Consider the following 18,910-nt stretch of genomic DNA (forward strand, 5'->3'; position numbering starts at 1 on the left):
GGATGTGGAGCCAATAATTATTGTTTAGCCAACTCAAACACAATCCATTGAAAATATATATTGAAAGTGTGCATTTACAGAGAATTTGCCATCCGCAGCGGTCAGCTGTCAAACGTGCAGTTGGCAACGCGGCAGTCACAGTGCGACTGTCAAAAGCGATAAAAAAGTTGTCTCCGCATCGAGAATTCAAATAAATAATTTCCAGCATTTCGGTAGGTTTTGCTCCATACGTCTCACAGCCACGCAACTCCTTGAACCCCCGCGAAGTTCTCCAGCAGCTGCAGCAAACAATTGTCGGGCACTTGGGCCCACGGACGGTCACAAATCGATAGTTGGCCAATGTTGCCAGCCAGCTGACTTATGTAATTGTTAGGAAAGAGGATTGCAGTTTTTGTGGTTGCTTCTCATTGCAGAAAATATGATACGAGCACCGCTTGTCAAGGCGCTGAGCGCACTGGGCTCACCCACACATCAGATCGCCAGCCGAGCGGTGCGCACCAGCGCCATCGTGGCACAGACACCGGCCAAGGCGCCCGAGAAGATTGAGGTCTTCGTGGATGACATTCCCGTGCAGGTGCTCCCTGGTACCACAGTGCTGCAGGTGAGTCTTTTGGCATAAAAATCCACTGATCCACTGATCATCAACTCGCTCCATCTCCATCTCCATCCATCTGTGCAGGCCGCAGCCCTGGTTGGCGTTGAGATTCCGCGCTTCTGCTATCATGAGCGTCTGGCCGTGGCCGGCAACTGCCGCATGTGCCTGGTGGAGGTGGAGAAGAGCCCCAAGCCGGTGGCCGCCTGCGCCATGCCCGTAATGAAGGGCTGGCGCATCAAGACCAACTCGGATCTGACCCGTAAGGCACGCGAGGGCGTCATGGAGTTCCTGCTGATGAACCATCCGCTGGACTGTCCCATCTGCGACCAGGGCGGCGAGTGTGATCTGCAGGATCAGGCCATGGCCTTCGGCTCCGATCGGTCCCGCTTCACAGACATCCACTACACCGGCAAGCGGTAAGAGTCCGGCGATCCTTTCGCGTCCTCCTTCTGATTGAATCTTAACTTTTTGTCACGCGCAGCGCTGTGGAGGACAAGGACATTGGGCCGCTGGTGAAGACCATCATGACCCGCTGCATCCACTGCACCAGATGCGTGCGCTTCGCCTCAGAGATCGCCGGCGTGGACGATCTGGGCACCACCGGACGTGGCAACGACATGCAGATTGGCACCTACGTGGAGAAGCTCTTCCTCACGGAGCTCTCGGGCAACGTGATCGACCTGTGCCCCGTGGGCGCACTCACCAACAAGCCATACAGCTTCGTGGCCCGTCCCTGGGAGATCCGCAAGGTGAGCAGCATCGATGTCCTGGACGCCGTCGGCAGCAACATTGTCGTGAGCACCCGCACCAACGAGGTGCTGCGCATCCTGCCCCGCGAGAACGAGGACGTCAACGAGGAGTGGCTGGCGGACAAGTCCCGCTTCGCCTGCGACGGCCTCAAGCGCCAGCGCCTGATCGCCCCCATGGTGCGTATGCCCAACGGTGAGCTGCAGGCCGTGGAGTGGGAGGGCGCCCTCATTGCGGTGGCCAAGGCCCTGAAGAAGGCCAATGGACAGGTGGCCGGCGTTGCCGGACAGCTCGCCGACGTTGAGGCCATGGTGGCGCTCAAGGATCTGATCAATCGCCTCGAGGGCGAGACCGTCGTCACAGAGCAGGGCTTCATCAAGGGCTCCGGCACCGATGTGCGAGCCAATTATCTGCTCAACAGCACCATTGCCGGTCTGGAGGAGGCCGATGCTGTCCTCCTAGTCGGCACAAATCCCCGCTACGAGGCTCCGCTCGTCAACACGCGTCTGCGCAAGGCCTATGTCCACAATGAGCTACAGATCGCCTCCATTGGACCCAAGGTCGATCTGTCGTACGAGCACGACAACCTCGGCTCCGACCCTGCCCTCATCAAGGACGTCTGCTCTGGCTCGCACGCCTTCTCCAAGGTGCTCGAGGGAGCCAAGAAGCCGGCCATCATCATTGGTGCCGATCTGCTGGAGCGCGAAGATGGTGCCGCCATCCATGCCACCATCGTGGAGTATTGCCAGAAGCTGAAGAAGCCAGTGAGTCGCCGCTCTGCTCACATATCTCTTATTGGTGATCCTTGATTATTGCTTTGCTGTGATTTGCAGGAGTGGAACCCCTTCAACGTGTTGCAGAACAATGCCGCCCAGGTGGGCGCCTACGATGTGGGCTACCAGGCGGGCGCAGACCGCGCCATCAAGGCTCAGCCCAAGGTGCTGTTCCTGCTGAATGCCGATGCCGGCAAGGTGACCCGCGAGCAGCTGCCCAAGGATTGCTTTGTGGTGTACATTGGATCGCATGGCGACAATGGAGCCTCCATTGCCGACGCTGTGCTGCCCGGTGCCGCCTACACGGAGAAGCAGGCCATCTACGTGAACACGGAGGGCAGGCCCCAGCAGACATTGCCGGGCGTCTCACCACCGGGCATGGCCCGCGAGGACTGGAAGATATTGCGTGCCATCTCCGAGGTGGTGGGCACACCGCTGCCCTACGACACACTCGACGAGCTCCGCTCTCGCCTCGAAGACATTTCGCCACATCTGACGCGCCTCGGAGAGCTGGAGCCAGCCGGCTTCAATGAGACCGGTGCCCAGGCTGCAATCGTGAGTAGTCCTCCGTACGCTTCGATTCTTATATTTTATTTATACCTTCTCTTTTCAGAGCAAATCCATCAGCGGCGTGGCCATCGATGTGAAGCAAAAGGAGCTGAAGGATTACTTTATGACCGACGCCATTTCACGCGCCTCCCCGACCATGGCCAAGTGCATATCGGCGGTCAACAAGCAGCAGCGGCAGGACGAGCAGTCCAAGCAGAGCGTCGCCATCTAGACCTCCTCCTTCCCCTGATATAACTACTAATTAATTAATGCTCTATATATTTTTTTTTTAACTTTGCTTCCCCTTGAGAACAGAACAGTCAGCAGGAGGAGGAGCAGCAGCAGCAGCAGGAACAGGAGGAGGAGGAGCAGCAGCAGGAGTATGCGACGGCATAAAATGTCTTTCAAGTTGTTCAAAAAGAAAAACAAAAAAGAATTATACAATACGTGAAAATAGGAAAAAAAAACAACCAAAATAAACATCAAATAGAAAAATACAAACAACCTTCGGACGAGATTCCCGAATGCATCCAGATTGTGATGATTCTATTGGCCATCCCGCTCTTAGTCATGTGAAGGCAAAGGAATCCTCTAGTTCTAAAATATTGCCAAAATATTGTACGTATTTTCAGAGGGATATTGTTAAGAGTTTATTGGAACATTAAGATTGAATTTTATGATGGCCACATCCCCGTCTATAAGTAGGATTATAATTTATGCTTGGATAATCCTCAGATTGTACGGTGCATCAAAATTGTGTGTAATTTTCGTTGTGAGAATATTGAGGACACTGAAAATCATTCTCAAGCGTTTGCAGCAAACATGGAGGCGTACGCAGGATAAAATGTAGGCAAAGCAAAAGGTCCTTTTGGCACTTAATTAGTCCATAATTTCCCTTTGAAGCCTTAACGAACTTGGATTTCACATGTTTGACAGTAAAACCAATTTAATTATCCGCTTTTATTGAGGTAGATGGATTTTGGCCACCCCATTTGATTGCCATAAGTAATTTCACCTTTAATCCCCGAATGTCATTCCATTTGCGGTCTGGCCTCATAAATTCCAGAAGGTCTGAAAGGTATGCCAATAATCAATGCACTCCCATAAAATGACTGCCAATCACGTACTCTCATATTACAGTGGTTGGTAGCAGTCCCAATGCATTGCACTGGTCTACCCAGAACCAGACCAAGGTCTACCCAGACTAGACACGGAGTCCTGTCTTCGCACACAAACGCACTGCAAGCTTGTGAATCCTCTGACCACGGACCACTGACCTAGAGGTGCCCATTCATTGATTGGTTTTCAGATGCGCTGTGGTACTGTTGATATCATATGTTAAATTTGATATTCCATTGGGGGCGAGCATATTTATCTCATTCATATCAAGGGATACTCGTTGAGGGGATAGTTTGAGTCGCAGCCCTAAATCTAATTGGTTATTAAGTCCAGAGGCAGAGCCCTTTGCCTGTTGGGAACTTACTGGATTAGCATTCAATCGATATTCATGACGAGTCCAAAGTCCCAAATAGCCCATCAATAAAAAGTTGATTTATTTGTAAAACAGTACCCAATGATCGTCTATATAGCTCCACTCGATAGTGGATCCATATCTTGGCGATGGTGCAAATGCCAGCATATTCTATAACAGAAACAGGTCTACGATCGGAATGCTTAATGTGAATAAATCAATTCGTAATGCAAGGCAATAGCGATAGCAAAAAGTGGTCGTGGGTTTATGACCCATACCGATCTGAGTGGTTTCTGCGAGTGAATCAATAGTTAAATGCCTCAAGAAATAGCAGTTTAATTAGAGCCCCAATATCTTCAAAATTATAGAATTGGCAGCGTTTTCCATATTGGAGTTGTAGCTGACAGTCAGCCTCGCGGCGGCAGTTAACCCAAGTGCAAAAATGTGCTCGGATGTGATTGTAATGCAGCTGCACACACATACCAAATACCAACAATTAGACAGACTTTAATTGTGGGTGAAAAATTATATTTTCCTACCATACAGATAAAGGGTTTCTCTTATTTCATGGGATACTATAATTTGTTAACATAAATTCAAATTTTTGAGTGCAGCTGTGGGGCATGTGGGGTGAACCGTTGGACAGTTGGACGGGCAACAGGTGGGAGAATGCGGTGCGGTCCCTTGCGGCAGCCTCCACTCTTCCGCCGGTCACCATATCCCGTTCTCAGTTCCCCGTTCCACGCTCTCCTTCGCTCTCTCTTCTGTGTGTTTCTTTGCGTCTGCATCTGCATCATGGAGTGGGCTCTGCAGAAGCATCGGTTGAGGCTATTGTTTGTGTGTTTTTGGGGGTTAATTTGGTAGAAACTTAAACGAAAAGTAAACTTTGTATCGCTGGGCCGCGGCAACAACAATTCCATTCAATTCAATTCAGTTTGCAGGTTGCGGGCAGCGACGGCTAAGGCGATGTCTCCCTCCGGCTGCAGGGGTCTGTTCCGGGGGCGAGTGCAGATTTAGCTGCAGCAGCTGGCCGGTGTGGGGTCCAGTCCGGAGCGCTTGGTGATGCTGAGCCGGGTGAACTCCTCGGCGGTGGTCGGGTGGATGCCCACCGTGTTGATCAGAGTGTTGATGGTCAGACCGGACTTGAGGGCAGCGGCAAAGCCCTGGATGACCTCACCGGCAACGGGTCCCAGATAGTGGAGACCATACACACGCTGGTCTCCGCTGCGTTCGGCGACTGCCTTCAAGTAGCAGTAGCGAACGCTCTTCTGGGGAATGAAGAACTCTGTGGGCTTATAGTAGCCGTGGAAGACCTCCACGTTATCGGCACCGTACTGCTTGACGGCATCCTCCTCGCTGAGGCCCACGCAGGCGTACTCGAGGGGCGTGAACACGGTGGTGGCCACGTCCGAGTAGTCCATGCGCTGGTTGGAGCCGCCATAGAGGCGACGGGCCAGCAGGCGGCCGGCCAGAACAGCCACGGGTGTCAGTTCGGGCTTGCCGTAGATGATGTCGCCAACGGCATAGATGTTGGGCACATTGGTGGTCTCCTTCGTGTCAACCTGGATCTTGTCCTTGACTGTGGTAACGCCAGCGTTGGGCAGATTCAGATCCTCGACCAGGCCCTTGCGGCCAACGGCCCAGAGGACGGTGTCATAAGTATCTTCGCCCTCCTCGCCGGTCTCCGTGTTCTTGTACTTGACGAGCAGCTTGCCGTCGTCCTGCTTCTCCACGGAAAGTGGCACCGTCTTGCGCAGGAAGGGAATGCCACGCTCATCCATCGAAGAGGCCACCAGCTCGGCCATCTGCTGGTCAAAGCCGCGCAGCACAATCGAGCGCACCATCACAGTGGGCTCGTAGCCGAGTCCCTTCAAGAAGCCAGCGCACTCCAGGCCAATATCTATAGGAAAACAGGGATGGATAAGCGCATGGATGGAGTGCATCAAATATGCTTTACTTACAGCCAGCGCCAACAACCAAAGTCTTGCCGGGCTCGTGGTCCAGACTGAACAGATCATCGCTGGTGATGCCGTACTCAACGGCGCCGGGAATGTCCGGATAGCGGGGACGTCCGCCCACCGCAATGACGAAATTCTCGGCGGTTATTGTGCGCTCGGTGGTCTTCAGCTTGGCCACCATGGTGTGCGGGTCCACGAAAGAGCCCAGACCGTTGATGTACTCCACTTTTCTGAGGGAACAAAGATCAGGGATCGGGCGTTAGATGGATTTCGGGGCCACAGACAGGAGGGGCTTCCACTTACTTGTCGCGCAGATCCACGCGAGTCACCCAGTTGACAGACTTGATGTGGTTCTGCACGGAGGTGACCAGCTTGCTCCAGTCCGGCTTGATCTTGTCATCAACATTCCAGCCATAGGCGGCCGCCTCGTGGACAGCCTCTCCCAGCAGCGAGGCCTGGTGCATCAGCTTCTTGGGAATACAGCCGACATTGACGCAAGTGCCGCCAACGCCCCACTTGGTGCCGATGGGAGTGGGCTTCACATAGTCCAGGCAGGCCACACGGGCACCATTCTGGACGGCCTCCTTGGCGCAGGCCAGACCAGCTGACCCACCGCCAATCACAACCAGGTCGTAATCATAATTACCTGCAATGGAAAGGAATGCCAAGAGAAGTCGTAAGGATATCATGAGATAGCACCTTCTTGTGTCATCGGCAGATGCCGACGCAGGCGTATGTCGATGTAGGCCGAGCGGTAGATGCTCCGTTCATGCGGTGGCTCTTCGTCGGCCACGGAGGCGGGCACAAAATCGAACAGATGCATGTCCAGACACGGTCCGCGGCCCGGTCCTTACTGAACGAGAACGTCTTTACCCAGTGTTTGCTTAGATGCAAGTCAGCGATAGCCAAGCCACGCCTTAGCCCTGTTCTTGCCCGCCCCCCAATGCCAGGCAAATCAAACTGGAGCAATCATATGTGACACGCCCGCTACATGCACAAATGCCACCCACTGCGGTTTGCTTTGGCGCTTTGTGGGCTGCCATGGTTACAGGCGGCCCGGACCCGTAATCGTAATCGCAATCGCAATCGCAGCCGCAGAATCGAAACCCCAGACTACACCACAGAAAACAGTTGGCAGTCCCAGGTGTCTCCTCCAAGCCGATATCAGTTTTCCCCCTGTGTTCACCGTTTATCTGTCTCCCGATCTGTAAAGCCACATTTGTCGTCACGCTGCAATCAATTGTTGATGTTTGCGATGCTGACGAAGTCCAATGATGATGCAATTATCCATTTGTTATGCCGATAAGCAATAGAATGCACAAAGTGATGGTGAAATCGTGCACAGAGATAGACAGAGGGAGATGGAGAGAGAAGAGATTCTCGAAAGTTCCGTTGGCTCAGCTAGAGGGTCACACTAAAGAGAGTCTTGTGAAATTAATTTATGGGTACATGGGTACACCTGTACCCGTATCCACACATTGGAAACAAGTTCAATGGATTTTTGGAAAGTTACTGTTACTGCCGCCTACAATGACTTTGCAGATTGCCGGCATAAACCTTTTGCCGCTCTACGTGCCAGAGTACGAAATACGATAAGCTTACATATTTATGCGGTGGAGGGTAGCGGGGGTAACGAGGTATAGGACCAACTGTTATTGCATAAGCGATATACAATGGAAAGGGACGGGTCTATCGCGTTGCCAACTGCCCTCTGGCTTACCTGTAGAGGACTGCTGACGGACTAGCGGATGATCGTACAGCGTCTGCTTGTTGCAGTGTGGATGCTGCGAGGCAGAGGGAGGAGCTGCTCCGATACCGCCAATGTTGGCGGTATCTGTGGTGGCACCGCTGGTCGTTGGTGCTTTGCCCTGACGATTGTTCTGCATGGTAAATAGAGTTCGCTGCCGTTGCTTGTCGTTGTTGTGAAAACTGAGGATACTTGAATTTGTGAACTTATTTTGTAGACTGCTAGTGGCAACAGAGCCAGACGTGAATATCGTCGCATACTGCCGCACGAACGTCACCGAGAATCTCGAGTTCCAAAGGGTGAGCGACATGTCGTCTTATGGATGGATCTATTATCTCTATCCAGAACAATTAGCGAACTTTGCAAAAAGCTGTAGAACGCCTTCTTCTGGTCGAGCGGCGGCGGTGGTGGAATAAAACAGAAAACACGTCGCTATTGGAATGCCACGAATGTGGTGGGCAGACGGAGGCACCGATAGCGGGCTACGTAACAGCGAGAGACTGAGGAGAGCGGCGAGAGTGCGCACCGCCGATGCGAATGCGCCGAACAAAGCGGAATGGCGATAGAGCGTTCATGATGATGGAAGCGGCGGCGGCAGCAGCTGGGTGACCAGCGCAATAATTTGCACAAATTTCCATAAATTCCAATTGGAAGCGCAACAGTTGTCCGCTCTAGGGTTGCTGGCTCCTTTTCAGAAGAACTGCGTCCATATCAAAACATTGGAAAAATAGGCCTGCAAGTGGGGTATCGATAACATCGGCAGGATGGCTGGCAACGCTGTCAGCTGCATGCCCTGGCCGCCGGCGGCTGTCAAATGATTTTTTGTTACGACTATAAACTCAAGTGCGGAGAGCAGATAAGCAACCGGGAACGTTGTTCTGGCAAAATCCATCGAGCCAGCCCTCCAAGCCGCCTAGAGCCCCAGTAGTCAGCCAGTGCTTGCCGCCAGTGTCACACATTTTATTGTGGCCCATAGCCCTAATCTCGAGTGTGGACGATTAGATTTACGCTGATCATTAAAGCCGGAGACCGACATCGGCGGACAGAAGAAGGACAAGATGAACTCCATTTTGATAACCGGCTGCAACCGTGGCTTGGGTCTGGGCCTGGTCAAGGCCCTCAATAGCCTGCCGCAGCCGCCGCAGCATCTCTTCACCACATGTCGCAGCCGGGCCCAGGCAGTGGTAAGTGCTCGCCAGATTTGTTGTTTTTTTTTTCGTCAAGTCATAGTTGCCCCCTCCATGACTCATAACCCAAGAAACTACGCGAATGACCATATAACTAGACAGACAGACAAACATACAACAACTACAAACCCGACGGGCACTAATTCGTGGTCATATATTCTCTGTTCTCCAGTCCACTCCACTCCACACTTTCGCACTCACCTTGCACGGGCGCCATTTTTTGTATCGTCGTTAGGTTGTCCAAGTAATTCAGGCCAAGGGACAGGATCAGTAGAAGACGTGAACACAAAATAATATCTTGAGATTGGGGAAGAAACAGCAGCAGTAGTAGCAGCGGGTTACGGAGATAGCACTCTCGACAGCGAAACGCAAAATGGAAATAGCGGCGCAAACCTTTTTGCAATAGCTTTTGTACTAGTGTTGGGTAGTTCGTGAACGAACGATAGAAAGAACTATTCACGGTGTGAACTAACTAAATGAGTTCATTTTCATCGTTATGTTAACTTTACCGATAGCAGTCTCGGAAAGTCACATGGTGTGTGACCTAGAGAAAGGAAGGGAGGTCATAAAAAAAACGCATCCAACAATAACAATTGCGAAAAATAAATCAAGCAAAATAAGGGAACGATCTAGTTCAGCGAATGAACGAGCTTTTGTATGCTATTTCGTTGGTGTGCCCAAACGCCGATTCTTATCGATAGTAGTGCCACTAAAGAGTGGCAGCCCCAAACAAAATAATAATATTTTTCTAATGTTTTCGTTCAAAAGGAACTGGAAGATCTGGCCAAGAAGCACTCGAACATACATATCTTGGAGATCGGTGAGTGGACAGTCGCCCCGGTCTGTGACATTCCCAATCCTATACAAAACAAACCCCAATCGTTGCAGATTTGAAAAATTTCGATGCCTACGATAAACTGATCGCCGAGATCGAGGTCGTGACCAAGGGTGCCGGACTCAATGTGCTCTTTAACAACGCTGGTGTGGCGCCCAAGTCGGTGCGCATTGGCGCCACCAGGCCCCAGGACATCCTGGATACCCTGCAAACCAACACCGTGGTGCCCATCATGCTGGCCAAGGCCTGTCTGCCTCTCCTTAAGAAGGCGTCCGAGGCCAACGGCAGCGAGCCCATGGGCGTGAGTCGCGCGGCAATCATCAACATGAGCTCCGTGCTGGGATCAATTGGATCCAACACGAACGGGGGCATGTATGGCTACCGAACATCCAAGTCCGCCCTCAACGCGGCCACCAAGTCGCTGAGCATCGATTTGTATCCGGAGAAGATCCTCTGCATCAGCCTGCATCCCGGCTGGGTGCGCACCGACATGGGCGGCAGCAGTGCCCCCTTGGACGTGCCCACGAGCACCAACCAAATAATCCAGACCCTCAGTCAGCTGAGCGAGCAGCACAACGGTGGCTTTATCAACTATGATGGCTCCGAGCTGCCCTGGTGATGATCGCTTGGAGGCGTCATGTTATGTATATCCCTTGTTGACCCTTTTTGTTGTTATTACTCGCTGTTAAATAAAGTTAAGGGGAAGACAGAGGCAGAGACAGCGTCACGTGTACGATTAGAGTAGTATATTTTTAAGTGCATTCTACTGGATTACAGAAGGAAGTATTGATGTGTCATCCTGACGTAGGTCCTGGGGAGTTTGTCGGGGCGAAAAACGGGAGTTCAAGGACGCATGTGTAATCCCTAAATGCATTCCAACGCAGTTTGCGAATGCTTGCACACGAATTTTGAATTTCTATGATACATCAAGTGATTACGATCTAAAAGTGGGGCAAATTGGCATGATTGGGTTTCTTCATGCGCGGTGGCACCACGGCAGTGGGCACTCTGGACGCAGCATTGCCTGATGCGGGCCGTCCACGGGTTGTCACTGTGCCCTCATCGGGCTCGTGGGTTGCAGCGCCATTGAGTGCGTCAGGTGGTAGTGGCAGCTGTCGCGGCATTACCATGGCTGTTGGGCGCGATGAGGGCTCAGAACCGCCTGACTCCGGGTTGGGGTAAAATAGCAATGAATTGCTTTCGATGGGGTAGGGCGCGCGACGACGTGGATCAATGCGTGGCCGTCGACTGTTGGCATTGCCCAGAACCGAGTCGGGGTTCAGTGGCGGTGGGTCGTTCCAGCCAGGTGTAAGGGAACCTGTCGGAGTTAAGGATTAGTTGGCTGACCAAGTTGAATCCGGCCTTCGCTCGGAAATTGCTTTATTACCAGGAAAGGCGCCATTGGGTATCACGCTCGGTCCCATAGGCGGCGGTGGCTGCTGGGCAAGTGCGCGTCGTCGTAATTGCTCCTCAATCTCGGCATCATACTCCGACAACGACTGGGTCACGCGGGGCGACACAGCTGCTGCTGGTGGTCCCTGTCGTCGTGGCTCTGACCCGTTCGAGTTATTCATTGTACGTGAATGTGTATTTTTCTGGATTTGTTGATAGAGTTTTGTCTGCAATGTTGTGGAAAGTGTGTAGGCAGCCTATCGATAGCAATGCGCTGGTAGGGTTTGACAGTCTGAATGCAGGTACTTACTCGCATAACCAGAACACTTTTTCCATCCTTTCCCTCACTTAATAATATGCATCTTGATGCACACAAGCATCTTTATGCCTGTCTCGTTGCACAGTTTTTAACCTTTTTTTATTGTTTTAAGTTGTTTTTTATTTCTGCGTAGTTTTTAACAGTGGGACCGCGGAATTATCGATCAAATATACAGCAAAACCCTGAAAAAAATACCAGAACATACATTCTCATTATAAAAATATTCCGTAAGCATACCGTAATCTTAAATCATATTCCTCGATTTTGATGTTCTATTTGATATTACTAGCTAGTTAGAAGTTTAAGCGCTACAACTATAATTTTATCCATTTTATCAATCAATTCTCCACAAGATTGGTAGTTTTCACGACTTCTTTTTGTTGGAATTTTACCAAATTAAGTTTGAAACTAAAGTGATCAACCAACAATAATATCCTAAAACATTACGTGAGTGGGAATGGATTGCTACGTATTTGACAATTTGTTGCTTGCCAACCTGTAGGTATAGTTTAGTATGGGAATTTGTATACCCTATTTCCATACATTAATATTAAAATTTCTTTTTAAAAGCTGCTCTCAAACACTAATAATGACTTTATCTCAGACTGAAATGTTTTTAAACTTTTCATATGCTTTTTATGTATATATGTACATATGTATTAATCGATCTAGATACATTCTCCATATCTAAAGTCTGCAAAATATCGTTGAGATAAACCTCCAACACATATTGAATTTTTATTGCATTGATTGGCGCCTGAGACATTTAAAATGTCCTCAATTCCAGGATATCCTTCCCACTAGGGGTGCTAAATGTTGTTTATTCCGTGCCAAATGTTGGGGAACAGGGCTGCTCAATTTTCGCAGCATGTTTCTCACTTCGTATAGCATCTTGCTGGCCCATACAAATTAATTAATTATACCGACGTACCGTAAATATACAATGAACTCAATTTCGTTGTCGAAATATCCTTAATATCCCTCATATGGTCACCCTAGTTTGTAATATTAGGAATTGTGTCACCGTTTTGTAATAACAACAATAATAACCGCCTCCACTCAACGCAATTATGAGCGGTTCGATTGAACAAAATAATCGAAGTATTTGAGTCGGCGCGTTAATTCGATTAGTTCGTTACAATTTGATTAAACTCAAGGCTAATGCGTCAGAAATTTTCATAAAATTGTTGGTGAAATTGCCCTCTCACAGCTGTGTGAGTGGGGAAGTAGGGAAAATAGGCAAATGGCTGTATGGCTTCCCATGGGGAACATTTGCACCTCATCTGGAATAAAACAGAAGCAAGCAAACACCCATCGATGGCATTAGGTGCTTCGTTGTACTTTTTTATTTCGCTTGGCTCTTCTTTGATGCTTATATGGCCTCTTACAATAGCCGCTGTCACACGCACAAGAGTCTTAAATCTAATCTTGTGCAGTGGCCAGCAGCTGCAATAAGTACCGCTCGAACTGGAATCACAAATGCACTGAACGACTCACTGGGAACTTTAAGTGGAGAAAAGTTTTGGTAACACGAGTGGGACTTAGGTTTGGGAAGCGGGGCACCGACTTTGCCGAATGTTTAATGGATAAATAAATGATGATGATGTCCCCTTCAGCCACAAACATATGGCCAAAGTTCCATCGGTAATTGGTCTCAGTGGGCAGGGGCCTGAGCACGTTTTTGAATATTTGATTGCCAGAATGCCGGCATGCGGCATGGTATGGCGCCTCCTTAGCTGATTCTCGTTCCTTTCGTTTCTTTTTGTATTGATTTTCGATTTGAATACGCTTTTTACAGATATTTGCTTCCCTTTGCTGATATTTTGCCAAATTGCTTCGCCGCTCTTTGATCATATTTGGGCTGTCCAGCAGGACAACCTCGATAGCACTTAAAATCACACACAAAAAAAACATCATCCTGTTTGCACATGAACAAAAAAGAAGAAGTTAAGCCTCATCTCTGACGGGATCTGTCCTGCAGCCAGGGATTGACCAGGGTGTCATCCTGTCTTGTGGCTGCTGCTGGTTTGGGTGCTGCTCCTCCGGCTGCTTGTCGCTTAATTAACGATGTTTCACTGAGACATTGTTCTGACTGTCGCTGGGCTTTTATAGTTGCACGGTGGAGCCGCAGCCGCTGTCACTGCCGCTGCCACTGTCGACTCTGCTGCCGTTGCTGACTGCGACGTCGAATCCCTCGGACCTGTTTAAGTTTTTTCAACTGCAACAAAAAGACACGGACGGACGAAGACTTTCATGTGTGCGTGTAATATTGTTAGGGCCTCTTGGTGTATGTATGGGTGGTGTGTGTGTGTGTGTGTGTGTGTGTGTGGAAAAACGGCTACCGCCGCTGCCTACTTTCCGGGGCCGTCCGCTTGGAAAACATACAAAGGAAAAGCAGAAGCAGCAGCAGAAACAGAAACCGAAGCAGCTGAGCAGCAAAAGTCAACCGAAATACACAAAAAGAAATGGAAAGAACGCGGCACATTTCCAAAAGTGCCACAGCCGGCCAGACATTGAGGCAGGTTGTTGTGCACCGCCACTGCCGCCACACGGGGTGCTTGACACTTCGACCAAAGGAAAAGGCAAAGGCAAAGGCAGTGCCAGTGCCAGTCAGAGCCAAAGCTGAAGCTGAAGCTGAAGCCCAATTGGAAATATGATCCGTATGGAGATATGCAACTGCAACTGGAATGGCCAGCAGCAGGCAAGCAGCGAGCATGGGGAGCACACACAATCGCTGAGGAAACCCCATGCTGTTCATCCCCCATTTCCCATTCCCATTTTGCACGAGGGTGTTACAAAAATTAAATAACATTTTTCCACCTGCTCTGCCCCCGCACTTATATGGCATCCCCAGGGGAGCAGGAGGTCTCGCTCGCTGCGGTCTGGTCCGGTCCGGTCCGGTCGGGTCCCCGGGTTTGGAATGCTTCGCTGGTCAGCGCCCGTACAAGGCAGCTCTTCCATGGGGTTGGGGTGTCTGTGTGTATCTGTGCGTGTGCATGCGTGCGAGTATGTGCATGTGTATGTGTGAATCTCAACAAAGGTAACGTCAAAGGTAACCCCAAACGTGGAGCTTAAGCAGCGCGTATCGAGTGACAGATTGTCTGCGGCAAGGAGGCCATCGTATGCGATCAGTCGATTGCCGTCTTGGGGAAACCATAATTTCCAAAGTATTTTCCACATATGAACATACATCTGTATGTACAAATGTCAGTGCTTTCCGCCCAATAAGGTCGGCCCCTGCAAGTATGCTTCAAAAAGCAAAACAAACTTTAGAGGAAATTGCCAAAAGAGACCACAAGACATTTTCTTCAAAGATGTGTACTCTGAGGAAAGACAAGAAGGTTAAAGTGAATGTTAAAAGATTTGGTTAATACATCAATCAATCAGTATATATGAAAGGATTTGCAATGAATTTTAAAACAGATAAAAGTAATTTTTAGCATTTATAGAAAGTAAAAGAGAGGAATACAATTTTATTTGGAAAAAGATCAAAGGAGTATTTGACCAAGGAGACATGTACATGGGTTATGAACTGTGTGTCTTATGTATGGCCATAGATTGTTTATACTTTTATAATAACTGAAGAGTAATGGAGAAGGTTAGATGGGCATTGGCTACAGTGGAATATAAAAATGTAATGAGATGATGCATTGATGATGCATTGTAAAGAGCAGCACAAAATATAAGAAAAACCGTTTGAAGTCATAGTCACAGAAAAAGGTCAGCATTGTCAATTGTCGTCTAGAGTGACTCGTTGCTTGTTGGCTTGAGTAATTGAATTGAATTGAATTGCATGTTTAATTAAAGCGAAAGAGAGTTGAACAAAATATAAAGTTTACACAGCGCTGTGATGGTTGTTGTTCGCCTTAGAATTCACACAAGGAGGACTTGTGCTGTCAGGCTGTGGGAGTACTGGGAGTACTGGGAGCACCTACACTTGTCCAATTTGATTTCAATCAATATTCATGAAATAACGTTGTAATTAAATGTGCACACTCCGCCCTCTCAATTGCACCCAGTACACTCGTCTCCTGTACATTCCTGCGAGCGCGTCACACGTGTCCTTTGCAGAGAGAGAGAGAGAGAGAGAGAGAGCGGGTGGAAGAGTGAGAGAGATACCACATAGAGAGAGTCCAGGGAGCAGCGACCTTCGCTGCTACGTCACAATACTTGAAGAAACCCAAAGCAAGCGGCATGGATGGCCGAGCCCTTGAATACCCTTTCAGTGTTTCGGCTTGTTAAATTTCCAGGGAATGCATTCTCATGTCTTGGATAATAATTGATAATTGATGATTATAATAATTCTGGTTTCTTACCTTCAAGTCGATTATATAGAGAGATTTCACTCTGATTCGAAATCTGATATATTCTGTACAAAACTTCATGCCTCATCAACGCTTTCTTTTGTGCGTTGCAAACATGTGTGGCAAGTCGATGTACCCTCTCGCTGAAGGGAGTACCAAAATGAAGAAAAATAAGTGCAAAAAAATCCTTGGCAGCAAACCGAAATGAGGAAAGTATGGAAAGACCATAAAAGGGGTGCAAGCGTTGCAGTTGCTAGTGCTACAGGCAGGGAGGCAGTGGCAGTGGCAGTGGCGGGGGCAGCTTTAAAAATAGATGACCCAAAAATCTAGGACACAGACACAGCCCCCTTGCCATTGGGGGATGGGGAGGGGTCCGACAGCGGCAATGACGTTGCAGACGTTTTCTTTATTTTTTTTTGGCCTTTCCTCTGCTTTATTTCCCCATTGCTTTTCGCTGGTTCTCTAGCTTCCACTTTACCTCCACCCGCCGCCGTGTGTGGCTTCGGTCGGCGCTCGGGTCCACTCGGCACTGGGTTACTGGGTCTGCAAATCAAATGGCGCCCTGAGGCAGCATCCGGAGCAGTGGCAGCGCCCAGCGACAGCATCCGGCCCCGCGCGGACTATGACGTCAGCAAAACGGCGGGTAAATGGCCTCTGCAGACGCGTCACATGTTGCTGGCTGCCGCCACACACACACAGCCATCCCTGCATCTGCAATTCCATCTGTAGTGCTATTCCTATTCCCCCATTCGTGCTCGTGTGTCCCCATGACATAGTCGCGAACTTCAGCAGCAAACAGCAACAGAAAGAGGAACAGTATCAACAATGTTGAGGCTGCCCCTGAAAGTAGGCAGCACATCGGAGTGTGGTTGCTCTTTAAGACGGGGAAAGTCCCTAAAGGATGTAAATACCATAGAACTCGTACTTGTATATTTATGTACATACATACATACATATGTACATATGTATGTGGTATGTAGGCAGTTGTCTGGTAAAGTTTGTTGAGAAGTTTTAGGAAGTAAATCATTGGGGAAGAAGAAAGCGGTGTATTGGAGGGATGTGAATAGCAACTAAAGAGTATGTTGATTATTTCACTTTTCACTTTGAAAAACATTCAAATAATATCTCTTCCTCCATTATTAAAAAAAGAAGGGATTTTCTCTTTAAGGGGTACTTAATGCTGCTAATATTTTAACGCATATTGGGATTTTATGTATAATGTTATATCGCGAATGATGGAAGTGAATGGAACTTAAACTTGGACTGTTAAATACTAAAAACTGTGTGGATTTCGGCATTCTATTTACAATTTATAAATTAGGAATAAGGGATATGCTACCTTTAATATCGTTTAGGTTTCGGCACTTGAAATGTAAAAATATTAGCAGTTTTATTTGTATGGCCAAAGTTAATAGTATGTACGGATTTTGCACTTTTAAATTAATTGAAAATTGTTGGTTTGGGAATAAATTGTACTATGATCAGAAACTGAAAACTCTGTAAAAATAACACGAATGATAATTAAATATTTGAATTTCCATAAGAATCGTATAGAAATTAAGCTTTGAATATAAGAGAACTTCTTCTGATGGAGTGCTCGAATTTTGCTCGAATAAAAATAGCTGGCAGCTTTTATTCTCCAGCTTTAGATTTCCCAAGGAAATGATTCTACTTGAAAATAAAGCCCACAATGATTTTGGCTAATACAAAATAAATATAAAACAAAAAAATAACCATGTGATCATATCTTGAGCTATTCAATACCGGCGCTTTCGAATAGTTCTGGTGGGAACTGCGGCGATGATTTTGCCGCTCCACGCACGAGCTCAACGTGTCAAGTTTTTGGATTTAAATAGCTCAAAACTTGCATGGTGGAACTCGCACGTAGAACAGGCCAGAGCAGATGGCTACCAGGATCTACAGTTTAGTTTCACTTTCTACTCGCACTTTCACTTTCAATTCATTCAGGACTTACTCTGCATGTTTTGGACACTTTTCAACACACAACCAAAAAAAAGAAAAAAAAAATAATTTTTGGCGCCAAGCCAAAGATTTCATTGGATCACAATTGAAAATTTGAGGCTCTTTTTGTTTGTCCCGGACTTTGGAAATGGACTTCTGTTTTGGGTCCTTCTGTTGCTTCCATCTGCTGAGGCTGATGCTGGGGCCAGAGCCGCTCACGACTGTTTGGCTTGGAGACGAGTTTGCGACTGATTTTGCCAAATGCTGTTGCCTCGAATGTAAACCATAACCAGGCTCAACTTGAAGCGCCTGACGCAGGCATCAAGCAGCCGTCGTGGCAGAGCAGCAGCCGAGTGGCAGAGCAGCAGCTGTAGAGGCATGCCCAGTTTCAGCAGCAGCAACAACAGGAACAACAGCAGCAGCAGCAGAGGCTGTGGCAGCATCGCAAGCTGATGTCGCACATAGTGTCCTTTGCAGATAATGTATGTATGTATGTACGGGTGGCCGGGGCAGTGCAGGGCAGGGGACTGTGTGGTAGGGACTTTGCCACAGTTATTTTCTCAATGAAATTTTCCATTTTACTGGTCTTCGGCTGCTGGGCTGTACCGTGCGCCGCCCTGCTTTGCGCTGCTCTGCTGCAACTTGCAACATGAGGCGCCGCACCCTTAGCAGAGCTCCAACGATTGCCCCAATGCTCGCTCTGCTTGCCGCGTGCCCCCAAATTTGTGCTGCCTCATATCCTGTGAATGAATGCCAGCTATGACGTCACTATCGCTTTCGCTTTCTTCCGCGGTCGCCGCGCCGCCGCCGCACCCGTTAACACTCGGCTGCTGGCTGCTGGCCTCGGCAGTAGGTCACTGTGTTAGCAGCAGCTCCACGAACAGCAGCCCCAAAACGTTGGGCGGCGCCACCCCAAAAGAGGTGTGGCCAGGGGCCCAGACAGCCACCACCACCAGCGCAGCGCACAGTGGTACATTAAGGTAGCCAAAAGTAGAAAAAAATAAAGTGTGTAAAAAATCTATAAATTTGTTGGATTTCTGCAGAACTCTGATCGGTTTCCGTTGCGACGCG

The 18,910-nt window shown here is 48.9% G+C and overlaps 4 protein-coding genes across 6 annotated transcripts; 2 read left to right on the top strand and 2 right to left on the bottom strand.

Annotated features, from left to right (window-relative positions):
* The first annotated feature begins 75 nt into the window (after window positions 1-75).
* On the top strand, window positions 76-3,135 carry LOC117891043 (NADH-ubiquinone oxidoreductase 75 kDa subunit, mitochondrial). The gene is made up of 6 exons (XM_034796216.1): window positions 76-212; window positions 414-601; window positions 680-1,011; window positions 1,077-2,106; window positions 2,176-2,670; window positions 2,729-3,135. The coding sequence occupies exons 2-6, from the start codon at window positions 419-421 to the stop codon at window positions 2,894-2,896; spliced, it is 2,208 nt and encodes a 735-aa protein (XP_034652107.1). The 5' UTR covers window positions 76-212; window positions 414-418; the 3' UTR covers window positions 2,897-3,135.
* Window positions 3,136-4,698: 1,563 nt separating this feature from the next.
* On the bottom strand, window positions 4,699-9,451 carry LOC117891052 (thioredoxin reductase 1, mitochondrial). 2 transcript variants are annotated; one of them, XM_034796235.1, is made up of 4 exons: window positions 9,229-9,451; window positions 6,397-6,739; window positions 6,097-6,323; window positions 4,699-6,035 (listed from the first exon to the last, which is right to left on the bottom strand). In XM_034796235.1, the coding sequence occupies exons 1-4, from the start codon at window positions 9,242-9,244 to the stop codon at window positions 5,149-5,151; spliced, it is 1,473 nt and encodes a 490-aa protein (XP_034652126.1). In that variant the 5' UTR covers window positions 9,245-9,451; the 3' UTR covers window positions 4,699-5,148. The 2 variants fall into 2 exon arrangements, with proteins under 2 accessions (XP_034652126.1, XP_034652119.1); XM_034796228.1 differs by lacking the exon at window positions 9,229-9,451 and adding an exon at window positions 7,814-8,271.
* On the top strand, window positions 8,627-18,042 carry LOC117891099 (C-factor). Of its 2 annotated transcripts, XM_034796296.1 has the most exons (4): window positions 8,627-9,024; window positions 9,796-9,847; window positions 9,916-10,496; window positions 18,032-18,042. In XM_034796296.1, exons 1-3 carry the CDS (start codon window positions 8,899-8,901, stop codon window positions 10,479-10,481), a joined length of 744 nt encoding a protein of 247 aa, XP_034652187.1. In that variant the 5' UTR covers window positions 8,627-8,898; the 3' UTR covers window positions 10,482-10,496; window positions 18,032-18,042. The 2 variants fall into 2 exon arrangements, with proteins under 2 accessions (XP_034652187.1, XP_034652179.1); XM_034796288.1 differs by lacking the exon at window positions 18,032-18,042 and having other exon boundaries at window positions 9,916-10,571.
* LOC117891111 lies at window positions 10,592-11,727 on the bottom strand. Its single transcript, XM_034796310.1, has 3 exons — window positions 11,565-11,727; window positions 11,250-11,481; window positions 10,592-11,180 (listed from the first exon to the last, which is right to left on the bottom strand). Exons 1-3 carry the CDS (start codon window positions 11,568-11,570, stop codon window positions 10,804-10,806), a joined length of 615 nt encoding a protein of 204 aa, XP_034652201.1. The 5' UTR covers window positions 11,571-11,727; the 3' UTR covers window positions 10,592-10,803.
* Window positions 18,043-18,910: the final 868 nt, after the last annotated feature.

This window comes from Drosophila subobscura, chromosome A (assembly GCF_008121235.1).
Source record: "Drosophila subobscura isolate 14011-0131.10 chromosome A, UCBerk_Dsub_1.0, whole genome shotgun sequence".
Lineage (NCBI taxonomy): Eukaryota > Metazoa > Arthropoda > Insecta > Diptera > Drosophilidae > Drosophila > Drosophila subobscura.

What these genes read in the sequence shown, in the direction of transcription:
- LOC117891111 (XM_034796310.1), bottom strand. An exon ending in ACCCAATGGCGCCTTTCCTG is followed by an intron (nt 11,181 to 11,249) that starts GTAATAAAGCAA and finishes TAACTCCGACAG; the next exon opens with GTTCCCTTACACCTGGCTGG.
- LOC117891043 (XM_034796216.1), top strand. Translation starts at nt 419, where the DNA reads ATGATACGAGCACCGCTTGTCAAGGCGCTGAGCGCACTGGGCTCACCC. An exon ending in CTGGTACCACAGTGCTGCAG is followed by an intron (nt 602 to 679) that starts GTGAGTCTTTTG and finishes CCATCTGTGCAG; the next exon opens with GCCGCAGCCCTGGTTGGCGT. An exon ending in ATCCACTACACCGGCAAGCG is followed by an intron (nt 1,012 to 1,076) that starts GTAAGAGTCCGG and finishes TGTCACGCGCAG; the next exon opens with CGCTGTGGAGGACAAGGACA.
- LOC117891099 (XM_034796296.1), top strand. Translation starts at nt 8,899, where the DNA reads ATGAACTCCATTTTGATAACCGGCTGCAACCGTGGCTTGGGTCTGGGC. An exon ending in GCAGCCGGGCCCAGGCAGTG is followed by an intron (nt 9,025 to 9,795) that starts GTAAGTGCTCGC and finishes TTCGTTCAAAAG; the next exon opens with GAACTGGAAGATCTGGCCAA. An exon ending in CATACATATCTTGGAGATCG is followed by an intron (nt 9,848 to 9,915) that starts GTGAGTGGACAG and finishes CAATCGTTGCAG; the next exon opens with ATTTGAAAAATTTCGATGCC.
- LOC117891052 (XM_034796228.1), bottom strand. Translation starts at nt 8,150, where the DNA reads ATGTCGCTCACCCTTTGGAACTCGAGATTCTCGGTGACGTTCGTGCGG. An exon ending in CGCGTGGATCTGCGCGACAA is followed by an intron (nt 6,324 to 6,396) that starts GTAAGTGGAAGC and finishes TTGTTCCCTCAG; the next exon opens with AAAAGTGGAGTACATCAACG. An exon ending in TTTGGTTGTTGGCGCTGGCT is followed by an intron (nt 6,036 to 6,096) that starts GTAAGTAAAGCA and finishes GTTTTCCTATAG; the next exon opens with ATATTGGCCTGGAGTGCGCT.